We start from the raw sequence: 23,968 nt of genomic DNA on the forward strand, positions 1-23,968 counted from the left end.
TTAGCTTTATTTATTGTTTATACTTATAAAATAATAATTTTATAAATGAAGTTTAGAAAAACTTATAGACCAAAAATTATTCATATTGGCTAAAAAAGAGTTGTGCTCAATAAGCTCTTACATTATGTTATATTATGAGGCTCATAAAAACAACCACATGTCATCATGTTATATAGTTTTCTTCTTCTTTCTAACATATATTTATGTTTTAGAATTTAGAATAATATTTTAAATTACATAATTTAAAAATATGTTTTAAACGCATTATAATAAAAACATATTTGTCATTTTGCATATTGTGTTAGGTGAGAAAGGAAAGTATAAGGTAGAAAAATCCTATAATCATAACCTAAAGGTTAATCATGGACTGATTAGTTAATAAGAAGACAGAATGGAATTTGCATCTTTCTGCACCTCATGTTTTTCGGGTGTACAATGGTTTTTTCAAATTTTAAAAACTGTATTTTGAAAAAAACTAGTAAAAACATAACTTTTTTTATGATAGAAAAAATAAAATTATAATATAAAAATAAATATAAATTATTTTTATAATTTTATTATTGATAGTTTTTATTTATTTTGTAGGTAATTTTTTATATTATATATATTAATTTTAGTTTTAAAAAATGATTAAACTAAAAAGAAGTTAAATAAAAAATAAAGTTAGTAATATAGTTATTTTAATATAAAAATTAATAAGGATAAAAAATTGAAAAAAAGAATTTTATATAATAATATAGATAATGATATAGATTATGATGTAATTACAAAATCACTTGTATAGAGTTAAAAACTTAAATAATAAACCAACAAACTATATTAATAGTTATTAAAAGATAACTATAAAGTTATTGATTTACGCCAGAGTAATATATATATATATATATATATATATATATATATATATATATATATATATATATATATATATATATATATATATATATATATATATATATAGACAGACAGATAGATGGAGTAATATGATATATATAGATAATGTTTTGAATATATAGAGATAAAATGGTGAATGGTGATGGATGTTCACGTAGGTTCTTCCATTGATGGTCCCATGTGGCCATGCAATAATATTGCATGGTTAGGGTAGTTTGGTTGACAGAGTATTGGTTAAGGTTACTTTTTCTCAAGAACGCATTGTTTTGGTTAGCAGGAAAAGCAACCTCTCCAATTACAACAACTTGCACCACCCTTTTCACTTTTATTAATCCAACCATTCCTAACTCACATTTGCAGATCATTACTTTAACACCTTCTATGTTTTCCTTTTAAGATTAACAATAACACACCAAGGTATGCCACCACTTCTTTTCTCATCACAAATAATTTCCTATGGTCGTCTTTTCCTGTTTCTTTTTGTTTATTCTCTTTTTAAACGAATTTCATGATGACCAATCGCAAGGGCAACCCATAAAGGATGCCTGGTTGATGATGACCATGATTTCTTGAATGTGTCACAGGATCCAACTTTTCAAGGGATTATTATATTCATTCCTTTCATCAGATCATAATCATGATGGTGAAGAGATAATCTTGTTCAGTTTCTAATTTAATTTCTGTTTTCCTTCTTTTCTTCTCTATCCACGCGGTTCTGTTTTCGCTTTTGGTCAGAAATCTGAATCAGTTTGTGATGTAGAACACCTAGATTTTTTTTTTCCTTTTAAAACCAAATTTTCAATCTGTAATTTTCTGGTTTGGACTTTCCTTAAACTATCTTTAACCTAACATTGGTTGTGTATCAAAAGTGAAATTCATTTCAAACTTTTATGGAGTAAAATTTATTATGGAACTTAAAGATGGATATTATATTGTCTGCGGTCTTCTAATCATGGAGTTAGCTTTGCACAAAAGTATTAATTATTGTAAAACTGTGTATTAAGGTTATTTGTCTATCTCCTGGTAGTGTTGGCAAAATTCTTCAAGGTGTGCCACTTCATTGTTTTGTTTCATTAACTCAGTCATTCACGAAAATGAACCAACCAATGTAATTATCTTAGTAACATGCTAGAATTATTTTGCCCCTACTTTTTTATATAAAATCTACTTGATAGGTAACTCGCTTTGTCAAAATGAATTCTCATTCTGCATGGTCAGTAACACTTCATTCAAGGCTTTATTCTGTGGATCTAGTTATCGTTGGAGGCTAGGCATGCTATTTGCACATTCAAGTTTTTAATTATCGCCTTGGAATGAGTTTTTGCACCATTCCAATGATCTAGATTGGTGAAAAGAAGTTGTACACATTTCGTGTTGCTTTAACTTTGACCAGCATATATACTTCCCTTTCCTCTATATATCTAAATGGATTGTTGTTTATTGCAGGGGTCTCTGAAATTATTGCTCCATTCTGAATCAAAGTGATGGAAGAGGAAAGTAGTCTTAACCAGTTAAAGTCTGAGAAAATTGAGCCTGAAGATGTTGATGAGAAAGCAAATCCTGATGAGATTTTAACCAACAAAAAAGTTCCACCGAAGATTATTTCGCGTTATCTTAGTGGTCCAAAACGTTCCTGCCATGATCTTTGCAAATATGGCATCCCACAGGCCGTTGAAGCCAAACCATGGATACTAACACTGAGAAAGGCTACCACAAAGGAATGGAAAACCAAAGTTCCAGAAGAGAATGTGACTTCTTTGGCATGGAGAAAAAAATCAAGGCCTTCTCAAACACCAAAAGTTGAGAAGGCCAATAGTCCAGTTGACATCAAGGAAGTAGTAACATATGAAGAAACAGTTACATCAGAGAAAAACTCACCACCTTTTGAAGAAACAGATGTTCCCTCGGAGCGTAACAACAGTCACCTAAAGCAAGAACAGGAATGTTCCAAAAGTGAAACAAAAAGGGAAATGGTAAAAAACAATTCAAACAGCAGAAGCAAACAGACCGGGAAACCTTCAACTGGAGGCAAGAAAAAATCAACCTCAACAAGTCTTCCATTGTCTTCAAAACGCAGTGGCAAGAAACCTCGAAGCAGAAGTTCCAATAGTCCCAAGAACATGACAAGAGAGTCTTCTATGAACTTACCAGAAAAGATCCTTCATGTCACCGAACCTGCCTCTGCAAATTCATCTGAGGACCCTACTGTGGCTTGTGATGCTAAGTTGTCTTCACCCTCACTTTCATCATCAGGGGACAGAAGCAAGCACACCAATAAGAAAAATTTCGAGTCTCCTGCATCTTCATGGAAGGGCCTTAGATCTGTGACCGGGAACAAAGGGAACGTATTTATGCAGCTCAAAACGCGCAGTCTTTCACCATCATCATCACCATCTGCGTCGTCGTCATCATCTATTTTCACTTCCAAATCTTTCCCTGAGAAAAAAAATAATGCTGCATCAAGGTTCTACAAAAGACGACATGATCATCATCAAGGTGAAGATGTGAAGATGGGTTACAAAATCAAGCCAAAAATGAGCACAAAAGTTGGGTTCACCAATAAAAGTGTCGTTGCATCCCGGAAATTGAATTTTAGGAGAGGACGAGTGATCGAACTTGAGCCTCAGATGAACAACGTTCCAAGGAGACTCAAATTCAGGCCAGCACGCATTCTTGATGATGACATTGGAAGAGATATAAATGGTGCAAGAAAAAGTACCATTGAGGATAATAAAGTAGGTGGTGATGAGGTAAATGCTGCAAATACAAAATCAGAGAAACATAGAGGAAAAGTCAGAAACGTGGAGGTAAGTAAAAGGAGAATTATTGTTGGGAGGAAGGTTGGTGGAGATAAGAGCAAGATAGGGGATTCAAAATCAGGATCTGAGAACGTGGTTTTGAAGCATCAAGATGTGGGAGGGAAGAAACAAAATCCACGTTTGTATAATAATGTGATTGAAGAGACCGCTAGTATTCTTACTGAGCAAAGGAAGAGCAAAGTTAAGGCTCTAGTTGGTGCGTTTGAAACAGTGATTTCCCTTGATTCTCTTAAAGATGCCACTGCAGCGGAAGTAAGCAGCACAAGTTGAGTTACCTAAGGATTCTTGTGAATTCAACTTCAACATACATATAACTGTTAATTTGGTGATTGGGTTTATCTGGCTAATGATGTTAATGGTGTTTTAATGTTTCCTTTGGTATTGCTGATAAAAAAAAAGTTTCCTTTGGTGTCATTAAGATTTGAGGAATAATACTATTTCTCTGGGTGTGTTGAGTGGGCTGTTTGTTCGTTAATGATATAGCTTTTCTGCTCTGAATTGTCAGGATATGTGGTAACTCTTATGCTAATACCATTATGTTTGTGTTGAATGGAACAACTTTCTACCTTCATGGCCAAGTTATATATGATTCTTCCTTGTACATGATTTTGGAACCTCTTTTTTCTCTCACTTGGATTACGTTCCTCAGAAAAGTTTCTGCTGAAGTTGAAGAGAATAAGATGATATGAAAAGGAGGACATTGCACGTTATCTTTTAATCCGTGATTTATTACACTTCCAATATCAAAAGACTCAAAGAAAAAGAGATTTACGGTTAAGGATTTTATGTAAAACTGTGTTTCTTTTGAAATAATTTTCAAATGCAACGTAAAAGGAATCCAAATATAAGAAGAAAGAAACTTAAGATTGGATTATATGATTGGAAGGGTAATACAATGGAGTGGTGGCAAAATAAATAAAAAAGCACACTAACTTCTAATTGATGAGTTAGTGCACGTTCGTTTATTTTGCAAGCATTTTTATTGATCAATAAAAATAGTTTAAGCACGAATTACATTTAGTCACTGATAGCTGCTTTTATTTCCATGCCAGACAACAATATGCTTTCACAGGGACCTTGCTTGTTTTTCGATTTTTGATCGAGTTCTTTCTCGTCTCGAGTTGTTCTCTTCTTCTGCGTTCTAACCCTGCTCTAGCTCCTTGCGCTATCATATCTTCCCTTGTCACCTTACTCTGGTAATTTTGCATTTTCCTTGCTCCCTGTTGTTCCATCACCAATGAGATTATTAAATTAACATATTTAAAATACATCTCCAAGAATTGAGGAAAACCTTCTTCACTTCCCACCTGGACTCTGGCCTGAATCGTTTTCACAAACTCCCAGGAAAGAATTTTGGACTTCATTATCTCATACCTGAAAAATTATGCCTACAATATAAGAGGAAACTAAATCCAGATTCCTATTTGACAACCACTTTGCATCATAGGCAACAGTTTTTCAGAAAAGAAAAATATATATATTGAATGAGCTGCTCAAGAAATTAGCATTACTGCTTTTGAATCATTTTCTTCAGAGCCCTTTCACATGTTTCTGGTCTGGTTTTGGTATTTTTGTGTGGTAATGGAACCCCTTGCTGCCTCTGATACCGTAGTGCAGGAGATACAGGTATTGGAGATGATGTACTCTTTGGACGTCTAACAGGAAAAGCAGTTTCTTTGGTCCTAGGGTCTTGTCCGAGTGACCTTTTCATGGAAGTTTCCCCTGCTACACAAAATATAGCAATTACTCATAGCAGCTAGTAGTGAAACTTTACAATATTAGGTAGAATGTTATAATTACCATTACTTAACCGCTTTGATATGTCATCCTCTTCTCTTCTCATCGTTTGAGGCCTCGAAGATTTGGGGTGCTCTCTCATTTTTTGCGAGCCATGTAACTCTGCTTCTTCAAGAGAATGAATCGCAAATGCCGTAGCTGCAACTGAAGTTACGTACTCGTCGTCTCTTATGTGGTCATCGTGAGAAGTTATCCTTGGGAGCCAGTTCCAAGTCTTGTCACTTGATCCATGGTGTTTTGGAGAATGGGGATCAGAAAATGACACTCTGAAATAGAGACCAGAAATTTTTGGTTCCTATTCAGCGATATAATTGGCAGGAAACAAAAATGATGTTTTTGTATGTGAAACATAAACAGCTCACAACCAAGGAAATATATGAAACAGTACAGAACGAAATTACGGCATAAAGAAATTCAAATCAAGATAAACAACAAATGGCATCACAACTTGCACTTACGAAACCAATACCTTCTTTGGTGGAGTCTATTTTCCATTCCTTGAAATTGAAATCTGTGCAGACTTTTCAGTATTGAACTTCTAATTTCCAACCTGCTTGACTGTATAAAGATGAACTGAGAGCAGGCCTTATACGTAAGGCAGCCTCCAGCCAGAGACCAAAGCTGCATGCAGACAAGCAAAGCAAAATAGGCTTTACAAGCAGCCTCTAGATGATGCAAAGTATCGTCTCTTTCTCTTTTCCGTTTCCTTGAACTACACCCACATGCACATAAACCTTTATCATCAACTTGTTAACAGTTTTATTTACATGGTTTCTTTCTCACTAAAAAGACGTATTTGTCACAAAATCAACTTTTGGTACATTAAGGATTATCAGATATCAGAACAGAAACTTCGCCCCTAAACTGAAGCTATTCCTTTTTTTCCTCGTAGTGGAAGGGTATAATGGCACGTTTACGGGCAGGCAGAGACGTAGATTATCTTGTGAATAGAGTTGCATATATACAAAAAAGCTAGCTCGCAAGCACATCTTTTCTTTACTCTTTATTTTTCATCTGTGCCGTCAAATTAGTAAAAACTATCGAAAGTATTTTCATAATTGCATACAAAATTCACTGTATAAAAGATCCATAACTTAGAGGTAGGTTTGAACTTTGAAGTAAACAAGACAAATATATGGCCGAGGTTGTTACCCCCGAACCATATCAGCTATAATTAATTACAGCAGTGGTAATTAGTGGTGGCTGTTATCAACCGCCACTTTTCTATAGTTTATATATTACAAAAATGCTCATCAACTCCTACTACAAAATATATTACTTCCAAGAAAGTACAATATTTTTGGCATTGACTAAGAAACGACCTTTGGTTATAACTCGGGCAGGTTAATCTTCAGAGACGTCAGCTTTAAGAATTTTGGTGTGGCTTTATTAGCAGTGTGAAACATGTATAAGGGACCATATTCAGTTAACGCGTGAAGATCCGTGCATTACCAACAAAAATGGGTTCACGATATTTAACCTCAGAGTTCATCAACCCCGTTAGCAATTTCAGCTGAAAAGAACTGCTCTACTTTATCGATGAAACTGGAGGGAAATCTACAGTGCAACATTAAATACGAAGGCTCGCCGTGCTTAGGAGCCAGTTCTTCAGAATGCTTAGTTGTTTTGGCGTCCCGTTGGCTTCTTATTCTGCCATTTTTTACGTTATTTCCCAATGCACCATTCTTACCAAAGGAAGTCCGAGTGGCTTTGCCATTGGAACGGGCACATTTTACAGGAATTTCCACATGCGGTTTTTTAATTTCGGCACCTAGTTGATTGTATTCACTAGATTCATCTGTAGTGGAATTGTCTAAGGCGGAATTAAGCTGAGTTGCAGGTGCAGCATTCCTACAAGACCTCAGCAAGGAAAGTAGCATGTCAACACTCAGTTCTTGCTGAACTACAAACTTGTTCTGCTCACACCCGTAGCAAGCAGCAACTAATGTGCCAGCCAAGACCGGCATCAACTCTGGGTCACTGAAGAAAACGAATGGCAGATCGCAAACCTGTCCTCTTATGGGTGAACATTAGATTAACTCGATAAATAGAACAAATAAACCAAAATTAAATAATATTTAGAGTTTCAGACCTTGTGGAGGATGGTGGGACTCTGTCCCCATCGAAGAACAGCCTGATTTCCCGGATGAAACAAGGCAAAGTGACCAAGGAGAGATAAAGATTCAAGCACAAGAGAACCAACCTGAAAAAAAAATGCAATGGCATTTTAGTAACTATGGCATTCTAGCAAAGGTACATCCAAATACCAACCATGCATGAAGAGTTGAGGCAAGGGGTCTTTTCCCATTATGAATATTAGTTAGGAAAGCTAGGCTTAGCAAGGTCAACATAAGTATTGTATCACTTAAGATTATGAAAGCATTTCAAGTTGTTGGTGATTCACCTGATCAGTGGGAGATTTCCACTTGATGGCAGAATGAGAAAGAAGGAAGCTCATCAAATGGAAAATTTCCATTTTCAAATCAGGCCTAGCCTGGAAGTATAACAGCATAAGGAAAATAGGAATACATAAGCAATAATCAGTACCAGGAAAAAGAGAAAATCAAACATATTAGCGATCTTAATTTAACATGCAGCTGTTTTAATAGATCATTATTACAAGGAAAATAAGCAAACTTACCAGCATTCGCTGCAAAAACACAAGATCCAAAAGAGCCACGTTGTTCAGCACCTTCAGTACTCCAGTTGCCACCTCTTCAAAATTAGATGGAAGGATATATGAGGCCTAGAAGAAAATGAAGTTATTCAACTTAGACATAGCACAACAAAAATAATAATAGCTACTTATTTACTTATTACAAGGACAGACGAGCAATTGAAGTTGTTAAACATATGATTAATTACATTAAATAGGAAAATATATTATGATTTGACTACGTCAAATAAGGAAATATTTCATAATTTTAATCATTGATTTTGTTCTTTATTACTGTAAATCTTTTTCATTATAAATAAGAATACTTGTATGTACAAAACAGACAATTACAAGCAATCCTTTCAATAAAAGGACATAATTAGGCATGTGACATTAGCTAACGGCAAATTCTTCAGAAAAACAAAGAAAACATTGGTTTACTGATAAATGACAATTATTGACTGCATGGTGAACTCAGACCTGAGTAATTATCCTCGAAGAAAACATTTGTTTAACAGGCCAATATCAGAAATCTACTGATTTTTCACAATAAAGATCTTCAAAACAATTCAATACAACTTCTGTGAACGAACTTGCAGGTTGTAGAAAACCTACCTGTTCTGAGGATGATCTATTGTTTGCCTGCAGAAGAACAGCAGTCAAAAGAGAAGGGAGACTGACAAGTCCTGTTTCAGAAATAGCTGAAAGAAGAAATACTACTGGCTGACCCAAATTTGTTACTTTTTCGTTTTTCTGTATTGTAGCATTTACCACTGTATGTTTCTCGTCCTTTTGGGGAATAGACAAATTAGTCATATCCCCATTCTGACTTTTCTTGGATTCATCTAGATCTATCTTTTCTATATCATCATGTTTCAATTTAACAGAACTATCATGCTCCAATTCAGAATCCTTCCCAATAGAAATAGATTCATTATTCTTGTTCACCTTAATCATTTCATCTAATGGTCTGTCCTCAGGGACATCAGGTAAATGCACAACTGAGCTGCCATTGATCATTGATAGGGGAGTGTAATCTCCCCAGGAATTATTCACGACAAAATGTGCAGAATCAGCAAGCTTGGTCCCTTCACTACCAATTTCCTGCTCCATTGTCAAAGGGCAAGATTCCCAGTCGATATAACAAAATCTTCCAGATCTGTAGGTCAAAACCACCAAAAGTTGTATGCTTAAGAGAATAGGGCCAGGAAATGCTGACCCTTCCGTCTGTGGCCTATCATGAAGTGCAAAAAGATCTCTTAACCTGTGAATAACTTGGTAAGAAATCAGTAACTCCAATAAGCCATCTCGCATCTGAAGTTGTCTCTCTTCTGAGCTTATATGACCAAAAATCGCAGTAACAGTCCACAAAAAGTTATTTAATATTTCAGAAATTGATTCAAAGTTTTCAACTGATGCTTTACTTGATGGCAAACTGAAGTTACCAGGAACACCTAAAGATGCTGCAATCTTTATATAATTCTCAAGAGCTGCAGAAAGCATTGGGATAATTGGAGGCAGAAGATTCTGTGCAAGGAAATAACTTCTATTTGCAGGTGTAGACAGCACAACTCTCAGAAGTTTTAACAAGTGCAACATAACCTGGCATGCTTCAGGTTTTGATGTGTGAGATGCAGGCAGGGCAGAAGCAATAAAATCAAGTAGTCCAGCTTGACGAGATGCTTGTAACTCGGGATCCTTTCCTTCCAAATACTATAAAATAATAATCAATGAATAAATTAACATAAATTTAAAAAATAGCAATTGAAAAAAATTACTAACCCAAAACTCCACAATATAAAAGGGGAAATGCACTCGCTTAAACTGTAAATATTCTTAAGGGAAAGGAACTTGGTTCAACATTTAGTCAGGAACAAGGATTGGTTGGACAATTATCCGTGCAAGTTAAGTGATTTATGATTTCTGATTCAACAGTAAGAAGACCATATGCAAGCACCAACCAGATAAGACAAACTAAATCTAAGCAATAACTAAAACAAATACAGCATCAAGAATCACTAGTTATTCCAGATTAATATTTATTCACTGACTAAACAAGAGCTCTCCAAGAAGTGCTATTTTAATTAGCACAGGATTCAGAAAACAGAAGTGCAAATACAGAACATCTATCCATACAAAATTTTACCCACAGAAACATTCTTAACTTTGAACGTGTTAACATACATCGGTTCATAAGGAGAGAGATATAATTACCAGTGAACAAAAAACAATACCTTGATCATTTCAGAAATTATTAAACCTATACTTGCGGCCCCTTCTTTTCTTGCTTGCCTAAGTCTTTGAAGTTCTTGAAGCCACCGGCCAACTTTTGCTCTAGCAGCACCAACTGCTACTCTATATCCCAGGCTAGCACTTTCACCACCAAGAGCGGGTTCAAGGAAGTCATACTTTAAAGCCATTAGCCTTTGCCGAATTCTCTTAATTCTTCTCTTCATTGAGTGCTGCAATGTGATATTGCCAATTCCAAGACTAGTAGAACCAACGCCAGAAACAACATTTGTTTGAGAATCATCGATGCTGTTTGTAGGGGTAGATCTACCTTGCCCTTCCTTATTTAATGATCTCCGCAGTAAAGGGGACGATTGATCCCTCAAATTTGCCCTCTCCCGAATTTGCTCCAGGTAAATCTTACGACGCTGTTCACTCTCATTAAGTCTCTCTGCCAATTTCTGGGCCAAAAGTTCAGCTTCCTCTTGTTGTGCTTTGGCTCTTTCTTCCTTTCTCCTAAGCTGTTCGATTGCCCTTGCTTCCCGAGCTGCACTTGACGCTTTTCTTTCCTCTTCCCGTCTTACTTGAGCCTCCTCCTTTCTCCGCTGAATCTCAGCAAGGCGCTGTAACTTCTCAGCTTCAATGAGTTTTCGACGCTCTATAACAGCTTCTTCTCTTGCCAAATCCTCCTTTTGCTTAGATTTCAGCACTTGAAGCTTTTCAGCTCTCCGCAACTCTGATTCATGAAGTTTCTGACGCAGAATCAATTTTTTATTCTCTTCATTTAAGGAAGTAATAAACCGAACCTCATTAACCTTGCTACTTTCATCACCAGCTCTCTTCACCACTTGAGCTAAGAAAGCTTCATGACGAGATTCACTACGCTGATGGCGGGCATACATGCCCTCTCGTAACTTCATATGACGAACAGCATGCCATTCTGTGACACGATTTAATTTTTGTGATGTTCGTTGAAGCTTTTGGACTCTTTCGTTCTCTAACTCACTTCTGATTCTCATAGCACGGGCATGCTTTTCTTCTGCTTCCCTTTTTAAGTCTGAAGTTGTTTTCTTCCTTTTGTCAGGAGACATTAGTTTATCATGCAGAGTACGTACTCGCTCAGCACTTTTCCGGCCCAGGCTTGGTGAATATGGCATGCGGGAAGAGACACGAAATGGAGATGAAAGTATGTCCTCCCAGTTCCTCTTTTCCTTCCAAGCATTCAAAGACTTTCCCGGGGCAGTACTCCTTTTCTCCTTATCTTTTTCAGGCAGTGACATTTGCCTCCTAATGTTATCTGTGGATCTGGGGGGTTTCTCATTAACACCTTCTGTTAGAACTTTATCTTTCTTATAAAGCGTCTTGTCCAGTCCAGAACCAAGGTGATTTCTTTTACCCTTGGTGGTGGCAGAAGCAAAAGAATTTTCCAATGGAGGTAATTTAGATAACTTAACTTCTGAAATTAATATGTTTTCTGGAGGGTTACATCCATTTAGCATTGTGTTTGAGTCACAGGATTTTCCCCCTTCAATAATATGCTCTTTTTCATTCAGGCTACCTTGTCTGTCATCTGAAGATCCAACATGCTTTCTTGACTTCGTCACCAAATATTTGACAGCATCTGTCCCATTAATGACCCTAGACTTGTTTGTATTGCCAATAGATTCAGAAGTCAAAGACATGGAACTTTCTGTGGTACCTGATTGCAAGATAGCCCTCTCTTGTTGAATCTTTCTAAAAGCCTCAAGAGATGAAGATAGTATATCTGCCCTATGTGGTGAAGTTGTCATTCTTCGGACCTAGAATCCATAGAGCATCTAAACATCAAGAACATAAGAAAGCCAGATTGTACAGATTTCTAACAGATAAACTCATATTATGGATCAGCATCTTCAGAAACCAGAAAGCAAACAAGTAAACATGTCTAGACCATAAGTGATTTCATGCTTAAATAAAAATAAATAAATGTTATGCTTCATTTATATTTTTTTCTTAGTCCAAGACAAATAAACCAATAACTGTTAGTCTAAACTACAATAACTGTTAGTCTAAACCAGTTGGGATGGCTTGAATTTCATCATGCAAAAGTTATAAAAGTACAATAAACAAATAATATCCAATGGTGGGTTTGATCTTGTAACAGTGTTAGATGAGTACGTTCACGCTTAGTTCATTTGATCCTAACATCTATCATACCCATCAGACAAAGTAGAAACTTTAGATATACGTACAATCATCAAGACAGATGCATATTTATGCAGGAGTTACAGATACATATCAAGACTTCTAATTTCATTATGCCCTCATCACAATTGATAAAAGAAAAATAAGAAGGAAATGAAAAGGGATGGTGTATATATAATGTCATTAGCGAATAATTATTCCGCACTCTGCATAAATGCACATAATTACACTCAATTTGTCTCACGCATTCAATGATAACAAGTGTAAGTATATTTAGTATTTTTGCTTAACAAGACGGAAAAATATAGACATTATTCAAAAAAAATTCATTATTAGTGAATAAATTTTATTTTCTTTGACAGAGGATCCACGGTTGTCATGTACAACATATAAAATTTATGATTTAGTATCTTGGAACCACAAAATATGAACTTAACCAAGGAAGGGAGCAGATAAATAGCAAAAATATGTGAAGCACATACCTCCCATGATAGAGCATGTGGCCTGCGGTGATCACTCTTCAAGATGACAGGAACGCCATCCATTATTTGGGAAGATTTTTTAACCATTTCAAATTCCTCTACTCTAGTGATTAGCTCTCTAAAATCAGATGCAGACTCCTCAAGAACAAGAATTGCCTCTTTCATCTGCTCCAAATCACATTCTAGTTCACAAAGAAGATAAAGTTCATCCACAGACCTATTAAGATTCTCAAACAGAAAGCACCAAAGCCTCTGCCTAAACCTTTCTTTGCTTTCATTGGAATCACCTTCTTCGAGAGAACCCATATTTTGAGAGGTTGAAACAACATTTTCCCCATTACGATCCAGTGAAACCCTACCGGCTTCAGTAGAAACCACAGAATCATTGACAATTTCAGGCACTTGTGACTCGGTACAGTGGGCAGTAACTGCTTCACTTAAACTGCCATTTTGTTCTGGCACTTCACACATTTTTTTATCACTTACCAAATTGTTAGAAGAGGCATGTGCATGACTTGTGACCTCGGCAGCATCTTTGGTGGACAGACTGTCATTGTTTACGGCACCATGGGTTGTTGTTTTATTCCCTTCGTCATTGTTCTCATCTTCTGGACCAATTCTTTCCTCAACCATTTGTTGATTGTTAAAATGTTCCAAAGATACATTCTTAACATCTTTACCATTCTCCCCAAGTATTTCATCTTCATGTCTCATCAAAGGGATCTGATCAGAAGCAGACCCTCCATTGATAGCATTCACCATTAAGTCTTTTTCTTGAGCATGATATGAATCACAAGGTTCAGGAATATTCTCATTCTTTCTACAGCTAAGCAAACTATCATCTCCAATACTACCGAACTTGATCCCAACCCCAATCAAGTTTTCATGGGGCTGTGCCAAGCCCCCCTCCTCTAAATCACCCCATCTTATTTTCTGGGCTAAGTCAGGCTTATCAGTTTGCTGTAATTTCCTAACTTCTTCATGTTTACCTTGAGAATCAACAGTAATTAATGCAGTTGAGTTCTGACTTTCTGCATTATGTCTAACTACGCCTGTATTAAAACAGTTTGTGCTCTCTTTTTCATTTGATTCAGCAAGAGAACTCGACACACTCCCAGAGGCAGGGTTCTGTGAAAAATTTTCCCCTGACCTTGAAGGATTATTTTTCTGCTGGCTACGTGAACTGTCATCGGTTTTAGTAATGCAATGCTGAGTGTGCAAAGAGTTAGAGGCATTTTTGCCCGAAAATCCTCCCACCCAACTCTGCAAAGAGAATTTCGAAGTATTTCTGTGCTTCTGGATAAGAAAGAAATGACAAAATTAGAACATGTAAGTAACACTTGTACAATAAGCTACGCAGAAAAGGAAGAAAATAATCTTCAGTGCAAGACTCAGATATAACCAAAGGAGATGAGTGATTATATTTAAGAATTAGCACAATCAAATTGAACAATAAGATTAAAGGTTAGAGCAAATATATGAATACTTAATGACTGATCCATCCACTGTGAATGCATTAATTAGTAAATAACTATACACTAGGTCTACAGATTTCCTTATTGTGTCTTCAATTTTATCTCTCATCAAGTACAAATCAAAATGTCATAGTAAAATACATCTCAAACGAGTTAAAATATTTAAAGAAAAAAAAAAGAAACCTTTTTAACTTGGAACCACCCTGAGTTCCGATCATCAACGACTTCATTATCCTCCATCAAGAAACGACCAATGCAATAAGTGATTACGTGAAAAAAGTTAGCAACATTTCGTAAAAACTCTCATAGGGATGATAAAATAAGACGCTGTCGAAATCGAGAATCATTGAAGCACGGAGGGAAGGGTATCGATTGAGAAGGAATTTGAAAGCTAAATTGAAATACTGTACCAAAAAAAGAGTGCGAGTAAAGCAATTACTCTTGAAAATTAGAGTGGAAAAGACGATGGAAAAGAAAACAGAGAGAAAAATCGAAAGGGTAGCGTGGAAGAAGGGGATTGTGCAGTTTTGGTTAGGGTTTTGAGGAAAATTTGGAAAAGGAATGAACAGAGAGTGTTGAAAAGGAGGGAATGAGGTTTATAGGTGGGTTGAGAAATAGCATGCATTGCAGACACCACACAACCATTGCGTTTTCTCTTTCCCTTTCTTTATTTTCTCTTGTTGGTTGGGTCGGTGCAGTACAGATACTTTACCATAAAACAGATTTCTTCTTTCTTTCTTTTTTCCTGTTTTATTAACTATTTTAAAGAATCTCTTCCAAACATCAAACAACAAATTATGATTAAGGTAACCGATGTGAGAAGCTTTTTATCTTGGAAAAATTAAACTATTACAAAACAAATCACTAAATAAGTGAGCTTAGAAAAATTAAGATAGCTCAAATCAATCTGTTATCGTAAGATATATTAGGATTGAAATTGATATGTCTATTTTTTTCTTTTTTGTCTTAAAGTACATACTTTGATAATTTATAAGGTTATTATATTTTTCAGTGAGAAAAAATATGAATAAATGAAGATTAAAAATCCAAATTAAAATAGTATTGGACTTTTCCATCCGACTCTTAACCTTAATTTATTTCGTTCCTCTTATTTTTGTTCATGAATTTTAAGAGAAGATGCAAGAGAAGTTATATTCTGATGATTGCGTTAGGTTGCTTATATGAATTTGCAAAAATAAAAATAAAACAGAACAATAGATTTCTCATGTAAAAACTCATTATTTAAGATATGAGATTTGAGAAGAATAGTTTGAATTATTTGTTTTTGGTGTAACTTCAAATTTTTTTTACACACTTCAGATCTAAAGTCAATATAAATAAAATTAGGTCAAGTTTTGTGAGATTCACATAATCTCAAGTTAACTAAAATGGATCTAAGTTAGTCGAGTTTTAATTAAGTTGACACAAATCATATTTATTTAAGTCCAGTTAAAATTAAACTTTATTCAAGTTGTATTAAATCGGACTAAACACATATTGAGATATATTAAATTAGATTGAGTTCAAATCAAGCTGAATCTACTTTTGGATAAATTAAGATAGGTTTAGATGGTTCGTCTTGGATTAAGATGGGTGTTAAGACATAGTAAACATATTTATATATTATTTTGGTTTTGGTTCATTTCCATTCTTTTATCATAAATTGAGTTATTTGACATATTTATTTTAAATTTACATTTTTAAGTTGTATATCCTCCACTTTGGTAATGATTTTTTTTGTTGATTTTATTATATTAGATACTTCAAAAGCTTTAATTTAGATATATAATATATTTGGACTCTTCTACTTATTCCTATGGTTTTTAAGTTATGCTAAATTTGTTGAAAATTTGTAAACTAAATATGTGAATTTGACTTTTCTTTGTATTAAGTTATCTTTTTTTATTTGGGTTTATAGACTTTATTATAGTCCATATTACACCTAATTTAGCTTCAGACTTCAAACCTTATATAAGGTGAAAACATATTTTGTATAGTATTTAAGAGTTATACATCACAATAGAGAATTATCTATATATTTAATATTTTATAAGGATATTAATATAAATATTCCATGAGCATTATAAAAGTATCTCTCAAAAATTTCTTGAATAAAAGTTTGTTCTTCTTATACTCGTTTAGCAAGTACATACAAAATAAAAATATAGAGTGAGATATTAGTAAGTCTCTGATATAAATCTTAATAAACATATAATACATACAATGAGACTTGAGATTTGACCTACAACTATAAAACTCGTTTATCAACCTACAAAAAAACATATATATTCACTCTCCAACCTTAACATTAATGTTGAGCAGTCTCAAGTTTGGTTTGTAAATATATTAGTCCAAGATGTTACTTTATCTTTCATTATGTAATGTCCAAATTGTGATTTTTGAAACACGTTCTTTTATCAATTTGATCTCATCTCATTTTAACCAAATATAAAACTCTTTTCCAAATCACATACTCTTAAACAATCATAAAATTGGGTGAGTATTAAAATATGTAATTTTTTTGTTTACTAATAATCTATACATCATCAACACATGAAAAAAAAGAATATATAAATAACTTTCATTTAAGTTCATTAAATAAAACATTATTTACTTTTACCTTATTTTATTATTTTATACATATTTATTTGAATTATAAATGATGGTTTTTAAAATAATACAAAAATAAAATAAAAACAAAACATTAACTTTAAATAAATAAATAGATACGAGTCACCATGTCATAAACAAAAATAGTAATAAAGATATAAATTGATACATAAAATTAATGTATAATTAGAAACAAATTAAATAACACAATCATAAATTTAATGAAGAAGACCAATATATAATGATAATAAATTAAATAACATGAGTAAGTAAATAAACATAATCAATGAGTTAACTGGAATAAATTAAATGAGATACCTTACTGATTCTATTGACACCTTGTAATTACATTCAGATGATTAAAATTTATGACAAACCCTTCCTACAAATCATCTTTCTTTTTCTTTTTTTCTTTTTCTAGTATCTTATTTCATTCATTGTTTCACATTTTCTCTTCCACTCCATCTATTTATAAGTTAAATTTTCATTTTACTTTAATTTTTTTAAAGTTATTCTTACATTAATGTAATCTTATATTATCTTATCTCTTTCTTTTTGTTTCCTTTCTCTTTTTTTTTTCCTTTCTCTTTTTTTTTTCCTTTTTTCTTTTTTATTTCTTTTTATCTGCTAGAAGTTCGTGAAATAATAATTTTTTAATATATATTTTAATTAATTAATTTTTTGTCTTTTATTTTCTTTTATTATTATTTTCATTCAATTTAGTTACACTCTTTTTAAAAGCTACTTGATCTTTTTTAATGTTAAGATTTTATCTAAATAAAATATGAAACATTTTAAATATGATATGATTTTTTATTTTTTAAACAAGAAAAAAAATTATATGAAAAGTATACATTTTACATTGTTCAAATCTCTTAAAATTCAAAAGTAGGAATCAATTGATACACAAATTTAACTTTGTGTGATAGCATAAAATTTATTAAAAATAACTTTACAGAGCAAAAAAAATTATAAGTGAACGTCTTCCATGCATCAAATATTAATACATGTATCTGATTAATTGAGTCTAAAATTCTAAAATATCTTGCCTATATATATTCTATGTTGTGTATTATATTATTATAGTTATTGTATTTTAATAACCATATATATATATATATATTAACTATATATTTTGCATAATAAATTTTATAATTTTTTATTTACTAATTTTATACTTAGGAGATGTTAGATATTTAACTTGTAAACAAAATTGAGAGCAAAATATTTTCTTCCGTTCTAATCAACTCTAATATTTTAATAAGATTGAAATTTATAATATGAAGTAAAACGTATTTTCATATTATTTTAATTTTAATTAGTTTATTAAGCGTTATTAAAAGATGTACTTAATTGAAATTATTTATTGTTAAGAAAATAATAGCAAATTGTTAAAATAAATAAATAAACAAGAGATTGTTTTTAAAAAAATAAACTGAAACAACCATGCAAAGGACTACACCGTGATTTGCGATTGCAATTATAATATTAAAGTCAAAGTTTCTGCAATTTTAATTTCGACAAACAGTTAACCTAAACCTCCTTTAATGTACATTAAGCTCAACCAAAATATAGATTCAATTTCCATTTGCGTTTACTTCTAAATAAGTAAAAACCAACGGGCAGTTTCAGGATATTGAAACCAACTCCCAACAATCAAAAACAAAATAACTACTCATTCAATAATTATGTTTAAAAAAAAGTGTTAAGCAAAAATATATTTTTTTTCTATAGAGAAAAAACCTTAAATTAATTAAATTTATTTAAAAAAAATCATTTAGATAAAAAGAGGCATAATTGTTTTGAAATAATAAAATGAATTAAAAAAAAGTCTCCCCTTGAGACGGTACATTGATGTGGTGGAATATGGTTTTGTGAAAGAAGGTATAGCTTCTCCACAAAGGAAAGACAAGACAGAGACGACTTGAAATATCAGCAAATTGCAAAAATTGTATTCCATTCTGGTTTTATCAGAAACACAATTGTGTACTTTTTTTTTCTTGGTCCAATTAAGCAAGAGGGAAAGAATTGACCCTTGCTTTGCTTGCACCCGTTATCTGAGTTGGTATGTTTTCCTAAAACGATGCATACCTTCAACCAATCTACCACAAAGACAACTAAGTTTAGAGGCAACAATGACCTCATGAGAAAACCTCTTCAGCTAAAAATTAATATTAATTTAGCATAGCAGCAGTGCATGTGAGTTGTGCCACGACCCTTCTCAGACATCCAGCCAACTACTACTAATCTAACTTTACATCACGACAATCTTGTCCTTCATCATGGCTGCTTCGTTTTCTTAAACCTTTCCTTTTTTCTCTGGGACAGTACGAGGCAAGGAAAGTGCTCCTTCTTTGCCAGTTACGTGAGACATTATTATTATTAATGTTGTTCTTGTTGTTGTCTTTTTTACACCTCTTGCCTTACACTTGAGCCTCACTTTCGTTTTAAAGGTTGTGCTTGATCAAAAAGTCAATACAAGGTTGAGGTTGGTGTTGTGTTTATGATTTATAGTTTTTCACTGTTTCTCTATCTGGGTGTTCTTCAAGTTTGATTCTTTTCTTCTGGGTTCGTCCTGTCTTGTGAGAATACCAGTTTTCCTTGCTGGTTATGGTGTGGTGTTGTATTTAGATCCATAGGCTAATGCTTCCGAGTTCTTAGATCTGTCATTGTGATTAACGATTTCCTTGTTGTAAATATAGGCATATTGAATAGAATATGCATATATATAAAGAGTTCGTTGTCATTCGCGTTCATTGAACGTCAGGTACCTTGTTTAAAAAATTGGTAATGGAGAAATTGTCAAAGTAAACGAATTATTGACTCTTGACTAGAGTTTGAATTAGACATTACTGGCTCAATTTTCGTGGAAGATTGGAAGTAAAAAATTCGTTCTTTTTGTATGCATTTGTTTGTTTATTTTTGTTGTCTTAAGTTTTTAACCACGGGCTAATCATTAAAAGCTTATATAGAAACAGATATTAGATAAAGAAAATATCAATTATGCAGCTTCAAAAGATTTGTCTCTAAATTATAGGGTTTGATTTGTTTTTTCCTTTTCTGCTCATATAGTTATAATTATAAAAAGAATGTTTTTTTTACCCTTCACAAAAACCTAACTTTTTTCTTTTTCCTTTTTTTACTGCAGTTAATTTTGGATTCTGTGGTAATTGATCTACTCATGGGAATCCAGCTGGTCTTGTTTCTCTTTCTGGCTTCTCTGCGATTGGGTTTATCTCAAGATGTTGAACATGGTTTGATTCTAGTAGAAGGAATTCAAGCAATCGCTGAAACTGATGATAACTTCATCTGTGCAACTATTGATTGGTGGCCTCATGACAAGTGTGATTACAACAATTGCCCCTGGGGTAATTCATCTGCTGCAAATTTGGTGAGTATTTTGGGCTTGTTTGTATACAACATGACTTACGTAAAGAGTATACGTATTCTTCCTATTTCCTATGACTCATTTAGAAGTCTAGAAAGCTTTGCAGAAGTTTTAGTCATTGCTCAATGTGGATTGGTTTTTTCAGGACTTGTCTCATCCTTTCCTTGTGAAGGCAATCCAAGGTATTTATATTGTAGAAAATCAGTCACTGTGATGAAATTCTATTGTTCTGTTCTGTGACTTCCTGATGCTGAATATACTTTTATTGTTGGTAACATGTTTGGAATATTTACTAGTGTGATATCATTCTTTCCATAATGGTTGCTTGATAGCTCTCAAGCCTTTGAGGATAAGAGTTGGAGGTTCTTTGCAAGATCAGTTGCTGTATGAGGTAGGAAGTTTGAAGTCCCCTTGTCATCCATTTCAAAAGATGAAAGGTGGATTGTTCGGATTTTCAAAGGGGTGTTTGCAAATGAACAGGTGGGATGAGCTGAATCATTTTTTCGATAATACAGGGTGAGAATTTAGCATTCGGATCGTTGTTTTATTCACCATCTCCCTCCCCTTTTCCTTCCGGCTAAAGCAAAAACGTGAAAACTCTTGTGTAGGGTTCCACAACTTAAGTAAAGCAAATTAAAATTAGAGTTATGTCTCAATAACTGGAACTATAAAAGTTGTCAGAAACCTCAGTTCTGTTCACATGCATTTTGAGTGCTAGCCTAAGCACATTTGTAGTGTAAGGAAAGAAGAAAAGGGTGGGGAAGAGGTGATTATCTGTGGTGTAACAGCTTGAGTTTGACACTTGCAGGGCCATTGTGACATTTGGTTTGAATGCACTCAAGGGGAGGCACCCCAGTGGCCATAATACTGATTGGAAAGGAGACTGGGACTCTTCCAATGCTTATGGTTTAATCAATTACACTGTTTCAAAGGGGTACAAGATTGACTCATGGGAATTTGGTAGGACAGAAGACAAAGCTATTTGGTATGTTCAATTTTTGCTTCACTGGAACTGATTCTTGTCTGTGCTGTCATAGGTAACGAGTTGAGTGGGAAGGGCATTGCAGCAAGTGTGAGTGCTGTACAGTACGGGAAAGACTTGATAAAGCTTAAAGAAGTTTTAAACTCATTATACAATAACTCCGATTTCAAACCTTTACTTGTAGCACCTGGAGGGTTCTATTCTAAGGACTGGTACGATAAGCTTCTTCAGGTTACAGGTCCAGGCATAGTCAATGTGCTCACTCATCATCTCTATAATTTGGGCCCAGGTTTGTTTTCAGTTACCTTACTGTTTCTACTATAGTCATCCTTAGAGAATAGTTCACATTCTAACATAACTAGATGATGGATGTGAAAGAAAACAGTTATACGGAGAGTGTTTTAGTCTAATCATTTCTGGTTAGTGTGTTAAGTAAATTTCTCTTTTCTTTTCTTTTTCAGGTAGTGACGAGCATCTTGACAGGAAGATTCTAGATCCCGAACACTTGAGCAAGGTGGAATCAATTTTCAGAAGTCTTTCAGAAACCATTAAAAAATATGGCCAATGGTCTTCTGCATGGGTAGGAGAAGCTGGTGGAGCATTCAACAGCGGTGGTCGTCAAATTTCTAACACATTTGTAGATAGCTTTTGGTAATCTTGGTTCTTCCTTGCGTCATTTTCTGTTCCTCTTTAATTATAATATCTTGTTTTACAAAAAACATCATTAAAATTAATCTAGGAGTTCTAAGATTGAGGTAACTTACAGGTACTTAGATCAACTTGGAATGGCATCCAGATACAACACTAAGGTTTACTGCAGACAGACTATAATTGGAGGAAACTATGGACTTCTCGATACCACTACTTTCGTTCCTAATCCTGACTACTACAGGCAAGTGTAAATTTAAAAAATGTAAATGAAGAGAAAAGGAATATATAAATACGTTTTTCTATATTCTTGAGTAGTTATAATAATCTAAAAATATATTGCTTTACATATCTAATCTATGTATGTCATGATGATGTTTTGAGCAGTGCACTTTTGTGGCATCGGCTAATGGGGAAGACTGTTCTAGCAGCCAGTAGTGATGTTTTTTCACCTTCTTTACGCACTTATGCACATTGTTCGAAAGGCAGAGTAAGTGTCATATAATCTTATAGAAGCATAAATTGTGCGAAGGAACAATAGGATATTCATTCTTCTATATCTGATCTTTGCTTACAAACTTGTGAAATTTTAAGTTCGTATAACATCCAACAATCATACATTATTATATGCTAGATTGCATTGTAGGTCGATTCATAGAAAAACCAATGTGATATTATATATATTAACATCCATGAATTGAATTGTAGGTAGTTTGAATTGCACGATAAGCATTCCTATAATTTTGTTTTAACTTGATTATACAGGATGGTATAACATTACTGCTGATCAATTTGAGCAATCAGACTGGTTTCACACTGATGGTTCGTGATCGAGTGCCTCTGAGTAGTGGAGGACATGAAAATGGTACAAGTATACATGTAGAAAATTCATTCATAAATAATCTGAAGAGGGCATTTTCTTGGATTGGAAGAAAAGGATCAGATGTGACATTCAGGGAGGAGTACCACTTAAATGCAAAAGATAATTACCTTAGAAGCCAAACCATGTTGCTGAATGGTGTTCCCCTAGAGTTGACAAATGATGGAGAAATTCCGAAGACGGAACCACGTCTCATTAGTGTGCACTCTCCAATACACTTAGCTCCTTTATCCATTGCATTTGTTGTATTGCCCTATTTTGATGCTCCACCTTGTGCTGCTCAAACAAAACTTTAACCCAAACCCTCCTTAAGTGAATCTTGTAGACTACTAATTATTAGGTCTGTCATTATGTATTTAATAGCTTATATATACTTGTGTCGAAGTTGTAATCACCTTTACACTTTATTCAAATTATTTAAAATTTGTCTCTAGTCCATGAAAAAGTTCAACCACTTAATTTTGTTAGATAAAATTTAGATTAGAGTGAAACTATCTATTGTAAATATGTTATCGCTTGATGAAGTGGTTGACTGAGTTTTTTTTTATTATTATTGAGCAAGTCTTTTGCCTAATTATGTTGGTTATCAATAAAATTATCTTGTTTAAATAAAAAAGTTTGATGTATTTGTTTTTTACTAATTCTTTTGATAAAATAATAAGCAATGATATTGCAGCTAAATTATATCTAATTTTGTTAACATTTTTTAATCATTAATAAAATAAAAGCAATGTACTTATTATTGACTGTACAAGTTTGATATAAATAGAATGAATTTTGGCTTAATTAATATTAACTACTGAAATTATAAGTTTGACATAAATAGAGTGAATTTTGGCTTAATTAATATCAACTAATAATAAATGAATGCGATTAAGAGAGTAATGCTATAAAAATGTTTCATTGCTCTGATAAGCTTGATAT

The 23,968-nt window shown here is 33.5% G+C and overlaps 3 protein-coding genes across 12 annotated transcripts; 2 read left to right on the forward strand and 1 right to left on the reverse strand.

Annotated features, from left to right (window-relative positions):
- The first annotated feature begins 1,136 nt into the window (after nucleotides 1-1,136).
- On the forward strand, nucleotides 1,137-4,242 carry LOC108337339 (uncharacterized). 4 transcript variants are annotated; one of them, XM_017573845.2, is made up of 3 exons: nucleotides 1,137-1,311; nucleotides 1,479-1,537; nucleotides 2,341-4,242. In XM_017573845.2, exon 3 carries the CDS (start codon nucleotides 2,379-2,381, stop codon nucleotides 3,981-3,983), a length of 1,605 nt encoding a protein of 534 aa, XP_017429334.1. In that variant the 5' UTR covers nucleotides 1,137-1,311; nucleotides 1,479-1,537; nucleotides 2,341-2,378; the 3' UTR covers nucleotides 3,984-4,242. The 4 variants fall into 4 exon arrangements, with proteins under 4 accessions (XP_017429334.1, XP_017429342.1, XP_052731023.1 ...); XM_017573853.2 differs by lacking the exon at nucleotides 1,479-1,537; XM_052875063.1 differs by lacking the exon at nucleotides 1,137-1,311 and having other exon boundaries at nucleotides 1,410-1,537.
- Nucleotides 3,217-15,252, reverse strand: LOC108343939 (uncharacterized). Of its 5 annotated transcripts, none has more exons than XM_052875051.1 (13): nucleotides 14,720-15,252; nucleotides 13,062-14,357; nucleotides 10,401-12,194; nucleotides 8,782-9,879; nucleotides 8,152-8,256; nucleotides 7,915-8,004; nucleotides 7,603-7,713; nucleotides 5,980-6,131; nucleotides 5,514-5,776; nucleotides 5,225-5,438; nucleotides 5,021-5,087; nucleotides 4,729-4,933; nucleotides 3,217-3,330 (listed from the first exon to the last, which is right to left on the reverse strand). In XM_052875051.1, the coding sequence occupies exons 1-12, from the start codon at nucleotides 14,774-14,776 to the stop codon at nucleotides 4,751-4,753; spliced, it is 5,430 nt and encodes a 1,809-aa protein (XP_052731011.1). In that variant the 5' UTR covers nucleotides 14,777-15,252; the 3' UTR covers nucleotides 3,217-3,330; nucleotides 4,729-4,750. The 5 variants fall into 5 exon arrangements, with proteins under 5 accessions (XP_052731011.1, XP_052731018.1, XP_052731015.1 ...); XM_052875058.1 differs by lacking the exon at nucleotides 3,217-3,330 and having other exon boundaries at nucleotides 4,567-4,933; nucleotides 8,782-8,808; nucleotides 9,115-9,879; XM_052875055.1 differs by lacking the exon at nucleotides 3,217-3,330 and having other exon boundaries at nucleotides 4,567-4,933; nucleotides 5,225-5,435.
- A 3,906-nt stretch (nucleotides 15,253-19,158) lies between these two features.
- LOC108334817 (heparanase-like protein 1) lies at nucleotides 19,159-23,597 on the forward strand. Of its 3 annotated transcripts, XM_017570758.2 has the most exons (11): nucleotides 19,159-19,506; nucleotides 19,600-19,634; nucleotides 20,295-20,537; nucleotides 20,680-20,716; nucleotides 20,867-21,050; nucleotides 21,343-21,494; nucleotides 21,572-21,805; nucleotides 21,978-22,167; nucleotides 22,283-22,408; nucleotides 22,552-22,654; nucleotides 22,930-23,597. In XM_017570758.2, exons 3-11 carry the CDS (start codon nucleotides 20,328-20,330, stop codon nucleotides 23,338-23,340), a joined length of 1,647 nt encoding a protein of 548 aa, XP_017426247.1. In that variant the 5' UTR covers nucleotides 19,159-19,506; nucleotides 19,600-19,634; nucleotides 20,295-20,327; the 3' UTR covers nucleotides 23,341-23,597. The 3 variants fall into 3 exon arrangements, with proteins under 3 accessions (XP_017426247.1, XP_017426241.1, XP_017426257.1); XM_017570752.2 differs by lacking the exon at nucleotides 19,600-19,634; XM_017570768.2 differs by lacking the exons at nucleotides 19,159-19,506; nucleotides 19,600-19,634 and adding an exon at nucleotides 19,641-19,913.
- The last annotated feature ends 371 nt before the right edge of the window (nucleotides 23,598-23,968 follow it).

Source organism: Vigna angularis, chromosome 1 (genome assembly GCF_016808095.1).
Source record: "Vigna angularis cultivar LongXiaoDou No.4 chromosome 1, ASM1680809v1, whole genome shotgun sequence".
NCBI classification, from domain to species: domain Eukaryota; kingdom Viridiplantae; phylum Streptophyta; class Magnoliopsida; order Fabales; family Fabaceae; genus Vigna; species Vigna angularis.

Excerpts from the sequence above, each read along its gene's own strand:
- LOC108337339 (XM_017573845.2), top strand. The coding sequence starts at position 2,379 with ATGGAAGAGGAAAGTAGTCTTAACCAGTTAAAGTCTGAGAAAATTGAG.
- LOC108343939 (XM_052875051.1), bottom strand. The coding sequence starts at position 14,776 with ATGGAGGATAATGAAGTCGTTGATGATCGGAACTCAGGGTGGTTCCAA. Across the intron at positions 8,005-8,151 it reads TGTTTTTGCAGCGAATGCTG|GCTAGGCCTGATTTGAAAAT; the intron begins GTAAGTTTGCTT and ends TTATACTTCCAG. Across the intron at positions 5,088-5,224 it reads AAGAAAATGATTCAAAAGCA|GTATGAGATAATGAAGTCCA; the intron begins GTAATGCTAATT and ends ATAATTTTTCAG.
- LOC108334817 (XM_017570758.2), top strand. The coding sequence starts at position 20,328 with ATGGGAATCCAGCTGGTCTTGTTTCTCTTTCTGGCTTCTCTGCGATTG. Across the intron at positions 21,806-21,977 it reads TCTCTATAATTTGGGCCCAG|GTAGTGACGAGCATCTTGAC; the intron begins GTTTGTTTTCAG and ends TTTCTTTTTCAG. Across the intron at positions 22,409-22,551 it reads CCTAATCCTGACTACTACAG|TGCACTTTTGTGGCATCGGC; the intron begins GCAAGTGTAAAT and ends TGTTTTGAGCAG.